This window comes from Chiloscyllium plagiosum, unplaced genomic scaffold (genome assembly GCF_037043375.1).
Source record: "Chiloscyllium plagiosum isolate Xiang-an unplaced genomic scaffold, Cpla_swu_hap1 HiC_scaffold_8, whole genome shotgun sequence".
Lineage (NCBI taxonomy): Eukaryota > Metazoa > Chordata > Chondrichthyes > Orectolobiformes > Hemiscylliidae > Chiloscyllium > Chiloscyllium plagiosum.
The window spans coordinates 45,950,010-45,960,087 of record NW_028270146.1 but is presented as its reverse complement, the minus strand read 5'-3'; the positions used below and the strand labels follow the sequence as shown (position 1 = coordinate 45,960,087).

General features: G+C 37.2%; 1 protein-coding gene across 1 annotated transcript in view; it reads right to left on the bottom strand.

The window, feature by feature from the left end:
* Window positions 1-3,593: 3,593 nt before the first annotated feature.
* The window catches only part of degs2 (delta(4)-desaturase, sphingolipid 2), a 58,113-nt gene continuing 51,628 nt past the window's right edge, over window positions 3,594-10,078 (bottom strand). Inside the window, exon 3 of the mRNA XM_043697423.2 lies at window positions 3,594-7,931. Within this exon, the coding sequence (XP_043553358.2) occupies window positions 7,788-7,931 (144 nt within the window). The 3' untranslated portion in view covers window positions 3,594-7,787. The remainder of the gene's footprint in view (window positions 7,932-10,078) is intronic.

Here is a 10,078-nt window from a genome sequence, read left to right as displayed (position 1 = left end):
TCTAAATTAAGAGCAGGCACATTAGTAAATAATATATGTGCACATATTTGTACAATTATTTACAATGGGGTCTCTGAACAACAGGATAGCATAATTTCACACTGAAGAGGCTTTTTTGACACAGAAGATCTCAGAGTACTAACCCAAACATCACAGAAATATTACTGGGTTATTATTTGTATTTCTTATTACTATTCTTCTTTGTAGGAGCTTCCTATGAGCAAATTAATTGTCACATTTTCCACAATACAACATTGGTTATACTTTGGTTGTACTTCCTTGATTGTAAACAATTTTGGGGTGCACTGAGGTCCAAAGAGCACTTTATAAATGCAAATCCTCCTTTTTTTGCACTGTATTAATAATCCATATACACATTTTGCATTTGCAGTGACTGAAGACAACAGATTATTCCAGAAAACCTCAGCCAAATAAGCCCAGGAACATACAAAATTCAGTTACCAGTTCTAGACAAAAGGACTTCTAATGGTGGCTACATTTTGAATAAAGTAACGATCTTTAGATGTTGCTAACATTGATGTTGATTATGACTCAGATGCTTCTCTGCGGTTCTATTCCTTCTCTAGGTAACAGGGGATCAGCTGACATATGAAGCAAGTGACACCTGGCACACACTATTTGTTTTCGGATATTCATCTGTGTCATATTGTATAGTGATGTAAAGAAGATTTTAATGAACTTTGATACAGTACAATTAAAGGTGTTTATTTTGTTCTTATCTCTACAATTTGTCGGGAACCTTATAGTTTTGATATTTATTGCCATCATTAAAGTTTGGTGTCTCCCATTGTGTGCAGTAACATAGTGTAGAAGTGTCCAGCCTATTATTTTGGGGGTCATGTAACTAAATCTCATCTCTAGGCAACAAGCACTTGGCTTTGTTTTGTTTTGCACTTTGTTTTTCTGTTGTCGACATGAATACCTCGCAGGTTTATTGGAGGCAAATAGGAACTACTTAGCTATAAATAAAAGAATTTATTTGCATGAAACCTGTGTTCCCTGAATATTGACAGCATAAAAAGGATTGAGTCATTGTTACTTATGACATTGTACGATGAGCACTATTTGTAAATAAATGTATTTGTTTGAAGTAATGTACAGATTTCCAAATCTCTTAACAGCATGGAGTTGAGTGAAATCAACCACAGGCTCCAATTGCCATCCTAGCCTATATTACAAGCTAATCTCAGAACAGTGATAGGGCTATTCAGACCATTCAGGGCCATAAAGAGTGGAAAGTTAGTCAATGCTGTAAATTCAAATACTAAGATAAAACAAAGAACTGTCGATAATGGAAATTTGAAGCAAACCAATTACAGGAAGTGCTGAAGAAACTCAACAGGTCTGGCAGATCTGAACAACAACTGATCAGCCATAGCTGTGACTTTGTAAATGTGCCATGATGATTGTATAGAAAGCACTGAGCACATATCCTTCAACAACTTACCCACCTACCGCCAGATCCCATTTCCCTGGCTCCTTTGCACCAAAATAAAATGGCGTACTGACACTCAGTCTGGATTATAATTAAAGTGACAGCATAAACTACATGGCTCAGTACTAATATTCTTGTCACTGAATTAGAAAGTTGTGGGCTAAAAGCTCACTCTGGGGCCTTGAGCATATGATCTAGACTGACATCTGAATGCCATATTCTGACAGATGACTGTACTGTCAGAGATGCCATCTTACAGATGTCATGTTAAGCCAATGCCTGATCATCCTCTCAGGTGGATGTAAAGATCCTTAAGATACTCTTTTTCTTTCCCTGATCAGCTTGTTTAGAGATGTTTAGCTGTGGCAGGTGGATTGAACCCAGGTCTGCTAGCTTAGAGTTAGAGATACAACCATGGCCGACCTTAACACTGCCTGAAGGAGGAAGGAGTTCTACAAGTGCCCTAAGAAATATTTCTGCCTTAACTAATACCAGGAAGACAGATTATGGTCATTTATCACTACTGTTTGTGTGCAGTTTGGCTGCCACATTCTCCTATTAAATGAAAAGGTGAATCAACATGTTCAGACGTAACTAGAGTGCAGGTGGGACTTGAATCCAGAAATAGGGAAACTACCATATATGCATCAGGTCCCTTCTTTCTCTATTAAATACTGATGACATTACAAAAGCACTTCATTGGCTGCAAAACATTTTGGAATATCCTGAGTTTGTAAACATCATGTATTTTAATTTTCTTTAATGATAAGGACTTTGGTAAACTCAGTGAACTAAGGAATTTATTTTCATTCAGATGCACTGACCAAAACGTTTGTTGGACTTTTGTAAATCTCCTCTGTACACTCTCTAGTGTAATTATGTCCTTCTTGTAATATGATGAGCAGACATCTGAAAATAAGCCTGTACCAGAATGGTGACGTTTTAGTCACTGAAGATAGTATGCCTCATGGTCTTATTATAGAAACAGTAGAGACTTTACATACAAGCATGAGGATTTCTTCAATTCTTTGTACCAGTCATTCCGTGGCCTTCCTCAGTTTGATTGCTAAAAAAAGTAGTAATTTCATGAACCGAAAGCCACAATTACCAACTGCTTGAGCACATACATAGGAGATATGTGCAGAGTTTATAGAGAATCAAGGAATGTGAGGCTAGGAATTAAATCTGCATGTAATTAGTTATGTACATGCTCTTTTTTAACTGTTTAAATCAATTTAATCTTTTGGCTTCTCAGACGCAAATAGCTCAAGCAGAATAAATAGAGGGGAGCATCAGGTGAAGCAAGGTGTGTGGAAAATCATAAGATCCAATGACCTTAGATCAACAAAAATCTAGAACAACTTGGGTCAACCTATAATTATGGAAGAGTTGATGCTTTGGGATCAAAGTAGTGGTATTGTCACTGGACTAGTAATCCAGAGTCCCAGGCTAATGCCCAGTGTCACAAATTCAAATCCCACCATTTCTTTAGGGAAGGAAGTTGACCATCCGATCTGCTGTGGACACTTGTGACTTCATGATGCTGAATTTCCAACAAATGGAGTGATATATGTCTGAGATGATCCAAAGGTGTTGTAAACATTTAGGTTTTCTTGAATTGTTAAAACAAAATTAGCTTATTCCTGTTTTGACATGATGGTGAACTACTGGGAACCAGAACGATGCTACCTGGCAGCAGGGTAAAGCTTTGTTTCAAGAAATACTTCCGGTTTAGACCAAAATCAAGGAAGTAAAACAACAACCACCATTTGAACATTGAAACAAAGAACAACACATGCTAAAGGACAAAAAAGGAGTGTGTTCACTTAGAGAGAGAGGCTTAGTTATGTAAGAACAGAGGAAAAACTAGACTCTTCCTTTTAAAATTATGGAAGTAGGTTCCTGGTTGTTTGTGAGCAATGATAATAGAGTTGATACCCAAGAGTTTTTCCTACATTTGTGTATACTCCATACTTAATAAACAATCAAATAATTTCACAATTTGTGCTCAACCAATTTTATTTCAAATTTAATTTTCATTTAATTATTTTCAAAAAAAGTCACAGAAACACAGCAAGCACTAAATGATATTATTTCCATAAGAAACATTAGAAAGATATCATGACATTACATTAACTCTTAAAACTATTTATGCTAAACAGAACTGTTCTTAATTGTGGTCCTTGCAAGATTTTGCAAATATTTATTTCATCAACAAAAATTTTCAAAAGATTCACTCAAAAAATAAAGTTCATTATAATCTGCTTTCACTAGAAGGGCAGAATACTTCTTCCACAACCTTACCGCTGGCCATCTTGGTGAAGTTTTGGTTTCACTAATTTGGAATGCTACATCTAATGATCAAACTGAGGTTCGCACAAGTCAATAAAACCAAATCAAGAAATAGCCTCAATTTTACGCAGATTCATTCAGACAATGATGTTATGTTAAAAAATAACATTTTCATTCCCGCTAGAAGAGTTTAAAAATGAAATATTTGACTTCAAACAGATTGTTTTACAATCTTCCAATTTAAGCTTTGAAATGTAATCATTATAACAAATAAATTGATTTAACAATGTGTTTTTTATTATTAACAACCAGTGATGATCACATCTAACCCAAAACTCCTCTCGATTTGCTATTTGACTAAAATTCGGGCTTTTTTAAGGAACATGTGCCCATTTTGTTCAATCTCTCCTCAATCGACATTCCCCTCACTTCAGGAATTAATCTAGTGAACATTTATGTACCCTCTCTTCATATTGTTCCTTCAATAAACAAACCAAAACTGTATGCCATTTGGAAAGCCTATATAATTGAAAGACTCCTTTATACTTTCAGTCTACTCTATTGAGATAAAAGTATATTTGCTTTCTTATCTTCTTGCTGTGTTGATTGTAATTCCCAGCCCTGCCTGAATACCAGCATTTCCAGTCTCTTACCGTTCATTTCATCTGCTTAAATCTTTTTCAACATCTTTGCTCCCTTTCACAACGTACTTCACACCTTACTTTGAACCATCAGCAAACACTACATTTAGTTCCTTCGTCTAAGTTATCATATTGATTGTAAATATTTGAGGTCCTAGCATTGGTTCATCTGGTATTCCACTACTTACAGCCTGTCACTGAAAAATGACATTTATTCCAACTTCCTTTTTGTCCATTAGTCAAACCTTACGGCATGTTCATGCCATAAACTCTAATTTCATGTGATAACTTTTGTGCAAAGCCATACTAAGTTTTCTTTCGAAAATTCAATGCACTGTACCCATTGATTCCTCCTTATCTACCCAGCTAGCTACAATTTCAAAAACCTCTGACAGATTTGTCAACCACAATATTGTTATAATTGAATGTCCCTAAGGAATTTGAAATACTTGACTCAAGCAATATTCAAATACTTTCATATCTGAGGGGTGCTACTCTCTATTTCATAATTAGTCATAATTTATCCCTGGGAGTTTAATTTCCTCTTTACACTTATTATTCACTGATATTTTTGGTTATTGCATTGTATTAGTCCCTTTTTTTATTTAAAAAGAGGTTAAACTTTTTGATTTAAATAGCTTGCATATAAATGGCTGCATTAAAATATAATAATAGAGAAGGAATTAATGTATATATTCTAAAAGATAACACACAGTTCTTATTGCAGAAGGAGAAGCTCTTTACGTTCATTCCCATCTGTTCAGAGTAATTTAGGTCACAGATTTCATGGCTGCCAATGATGTTTCTCCACATCAACTGATGGGGAGGCATCCCATAGAGAACGTTTCCTTCCTTTGTGAGAAGTGTTATGTGTACACATATATTTGTGCCTAGCTGCACAGAATACCCGAATCCTGGCTAAAATAGGAGTCAAACCTGAGATTTAAACCCAAAACCAACCTGCTATAGCCAGAATTGCCTATTCAGTCCTCAGTCTAATAGTTATATAAAATGACAACAGGATAATTTTGAAAAAATTCACCAAGATTCTTTTCATTTGGCCCTTCAGCAGTAATCTGTGAAGAATTATTTGAGTATTTATGTTTTACAATCTCATTACTTAAGAGATTTTTTTTTCCACATTCACTCAACCTCTTATCAAGGATGATTTGACAGTATATGTGACAGTATAAAGAATCATGCCACAAATTATATTATTTCCTCTTTATTTAAGGCAATAGGTAACATTCGCAGACTATGAATTAAGACATCAAAGTAGAGCGATCAAGAAAAGAAGTCATTATATTTATATAGTACATTTCACAACATCAGAACATCTCAAAGTGCTTCACAGGCTACAAAGTACATTGAAGAGTAATCATTGTTTTAATGTAGTCAGAAACAGAAAGAAACAAAAATGTGCCCGAAACAAGCTGCTGGTTGAAGCAGTGTCACTTGGATTATATCTATCAATGCTTCAATTGCTAAACTAAATGTCTAAACAGCAAATGAAATATGAGATAATACTAAGTACACAAATTGGTCTGCTTTTTTTACAAATCTGAAGCTTCATATATATGTGTACGTAGACATATCCAAACATTCTACAAAGCAAATATCATTATATAATTTACATCCATATTTCCATTAGTAATGAAATAAATGATAGTGTAATCGCTCCATTGAAAACTGATTTCATCAGTCTGTGCAAACACAGTAGGGTTGGGACAGTTTTGATTTGGCTCATAAAAGCACAAGACCAAGGGATTTAGCTGATTCTGATCACGTACTTTGTGCTATGTTGCTGTTTCAGCTATCTGTCAGGTACTAGGTTCTATGCGACCTGTGAAAAACAGCTGCATCACAGTCTCCACATTCGCACACTAGCTCATTAGGAACTCTGCAATGGAGCAGAGGCATGACATCTGTTTTGCATGGGAGTGGTTACTGGATAAGTGAATTCCAGTCAGTGGGTGCTGATGTGTGCAACAATTGGAAACTAATGACATTTAGAATTTGTTCTATTGGTCACAGTTGTAAAGTTGGGATCCTCATTAATGAGGAAGGTTTAACTTAATTCAAAAACAATGTACAGCAGAGGAAGTATGATAAATTAGTCAGGCAACAGCGATGTCATTGGAAGTGCATTTTATCTGATGAGGTAACTACCCATAATGTTACAGCCATATGTTCCCAATACATTGCCCGCCCAAGTGATTTTAACGACAATTAAATAGATTTTCCAGCAGGGGACCCAGAACTATTGGTATGGGAAAGTGCAGCTAATTGACACTGAACCCTGAGATTAACTCTTACAATGCTGGAGTTGAGTTTACTCTTCGAGATGTTGGAGTCCTGAGACCAAATGGATTTTATGCACCTTCATGCATTTTTTTTTGTGTGTGTGACAAATTGATCTGAGCATATTGTGTGTTTTATAAGATTTAAGCGTTTCAAGTGAGGTGGAAACATCCTTTAAATGTCACAGCAATAATACATTTCTTGACATTGACAGCTTTATTCCAGCAACAACAATCTGTTTTTGAGCATGGATGGAAAATTTGTGAAACTGGCTGCCTAGTAACAATTGTTATCTTCCTCAAGCTACACACAATCTAGTAGTAGGTTCATATGACAACTGGATTGATGCTATCAAGTAGTTTCACTTCAAATCAATGTTGCTGTTTAAATGCTGCCTGACTGTGGAGTTGGGGCTAATCTTAACCATAGTGAGCTCTCAAGAAGAGAGAGTCTCATTCTGATTCATTTCAGTGTCCATTCACATCGACACTCAATTTAGACACGTTTAATATTATTCCAAAATATAACGAACATCATGTTAAAATCTAAATCTAATCTTTATGGGTAAAAATACATCAAAAAGTAATCAGATGTAATTTAAAACAGCGCTAAAAGTTACATAATTAATTCGGTTATTGATCTTATTTAATATTGACATAATTTTTATGGATTGACTGCACAGATCAGTTGTCAGAAAAGCAGGAAATCTGCTGGTAAGCAATTTGAATCTACTTGTTGATTCTTTTTTCTTTTCTCTTTACAGTTGTTAACAAACCTAAGTTAGAGGTCACACAACACCAAGTTATAGTGCAACAGATTTATTTGGAAGCACTAGCTTTCGGAGCGCTGCTCCTTCATCAGGTGGTTGTGGAGAACCACTCCCCATAATCACCTGATGAAGGAGCAGTGCTCCAAAAGCTATAGCTTCCAATTAAACCTGTTGGACTATAACCTGATGTTGTGTGATATTCAACTTTGTACTCCCCAGTCCAACACCGGTATCTCCAAATCATAGTTAACAAACCTGGCACAGTTTTTTTCCAGATTTTCAGAGTTTTGTTAATGATTTCCAGGATTCACAGGATTTCTTTTATTTCTCAGTCATCTTTTACCAGCTTGCACTCCCTCTTAATCCTGGAGTAAGGACCAATGCTGTCATCAAAAACAAAGTCCCAGAGCACACGCACCCACGAAGAGTGCTGGGGCAGGTTGTCATAGTACTCAGGAGCAATCTGCTTCACCTAAAGGAATGAAACAGGACCATTGATGAGGTTTGCAAAGCTCACACTATAAACATAATGACAGTCAAAGTCAGTAGATGGTCTATATTGTTGGAATTTGTTTGGAACCATTTCAAACAGATAAATAATCTAAATTATTTATTGATCCATGTCTCAATTTAGAAGTAAAATTTCTCTCTGTGTAACAAATTTATAAAACTGTTAATTATAAAAGGGCATATTTCTTAAGTAGACTTAATGAGAAAGGGAAACCTTCCCTGGTGTCAGGTAAAATCAATGGCCATTCAACACTTTGTTGATTTTTTAAATAGGTCCTTGCCTTTCAGCACACAATCATTTTTTATGCTTTCATGGATTGTGGGCATTGCTGATATGGTCAGCATTTATTGACCTTGAGAAGGTAGTGATGAGCTGCCTTCTTGACTTTCAGTAATCTATCTGGTGCAGGTACTCCCACAGTTCTATTAGGGTGGGATCTCCAAGACTAATATCTAGTAACAGTAAGGGAATGGTGATATAGTTCCAAGTCAAGGTGATGCCTTTGTGGCTTGGAAGGGAACTTGTCCCCATATGTCCACTGCCCTTGCAATCACTACCACTTCCAGGTAGTAGTGATTGCAAGTTTGGAAGTTGCTGTAGAAGCAGCTTTGGTGACTTGTTACAGTGCATCTTGTACATAGTACTCAAGGTTGACACTGAGTTTTTGGTGGAGAAAGCAAATGTTTAATTTAGTCAATGAGGTGTGGATCAAGCAGATTGTCCTGGATAGTGTCAACCTTCTTGATCTTTGTTGGAGCACATTCATTCATGCAAATGGAGAAGGTTCAGGGGAAATGGCAGACAAACTTTGTGGTGTCAAGTGAATTACCCACTGTAAAATTCCCAGTCTCTGACCTGCTCTTGTAGCCATAGTGTTTATATGGTTAGTGCAGTTCAGTTTCAGGTCAATCATAACCTCCAGGGTGTTGTTAGTGGGAAATTCCAAACCTTTCAAAACTGCAAATTCTAAGAACTATAAGGACAAGGGCAGCCGAATATGGGAACACCACCATCATGCAGTTCCCCACAAAATCAATGCTCTTCTGATTTGGAACTGTTCATTGCTCCTTCATTGTCACTGAGTCAAAATCCTGAAACTCGCTTCATAACAGTACTATTGGTGTACCTGCACCACATGGACAGGAAAAGGCTGCTCCCTACCATCTTCTCAATAGCAGTTTTTTTTTAGATTAGATTACTTACAGTGTGGAAACAGGCCCTTCGGCCCAACAAGTCCACACCGACCCACCGAAGCGCAACCCCCCCATTCACCCCTTTACCTAACACTACGGGCAATTTAGCATGGCCAATTCACCTGACCTGCACATTTTTTTTTTGGACTGTGGGAGGAAACCGGAGCACCCAGAGGAAACCCACGCAGACACGGGGAGAATGTGCAAACTCCACACAGTCAGTCGCCTGAGTCGGGAATTGAACCCGGGTCTCTGGCGCTGTGAGGCAGTAGTGCTAACCACTGTGCCACCATGCCACCCAGTTAGGGATGGGCAATAAATACTGGCCTTGGAAGTAATGTGCACGTCCTATTAAAGAATACTTTTTAAAAATTAGCAATTAAGCATTCTATTGAATGTCAAGATGAGACAATTATATTTTCTGGGTTGAAGATGGTCATTGCTTGGCACTTGTGTAGTGAAAATGTTATTTGCCACTGGTCAGTCTGTATCTAAATATCATCCAGGCTTGGCTGCATATGAACACAGGCTGCTTCAGTATCTGAGGAATCTGGAATTTTTCTGAGTATTATGCAATCATCATTCCCAATATCAGGCTTTCTGATAGAGGGAAGGCCCTTGGTAAACTAACTGATGATGGTTGCACATTGAAGACCATCCTAATGAATTCCTGCACTAATGTCCTGATACTGAGATGATTGCTTACATCAAACATAAGCATCTTTCTTTGTGCTAGATATGTCTCCAGCTAGTGGAGAGATTCTCCCATTTCCATTAACTTCAATTTTGCTAAGGCTCCCTAAAGCGGGCGGCACGGTGGCACAGTGGTTAGCACTGCTGCCTCACAGCGCTAGAGACCCGGGTTCAATTCCCGCCTCAGGCGACTGACTGTGTGGAGTTTGCACGTTCTCCCCG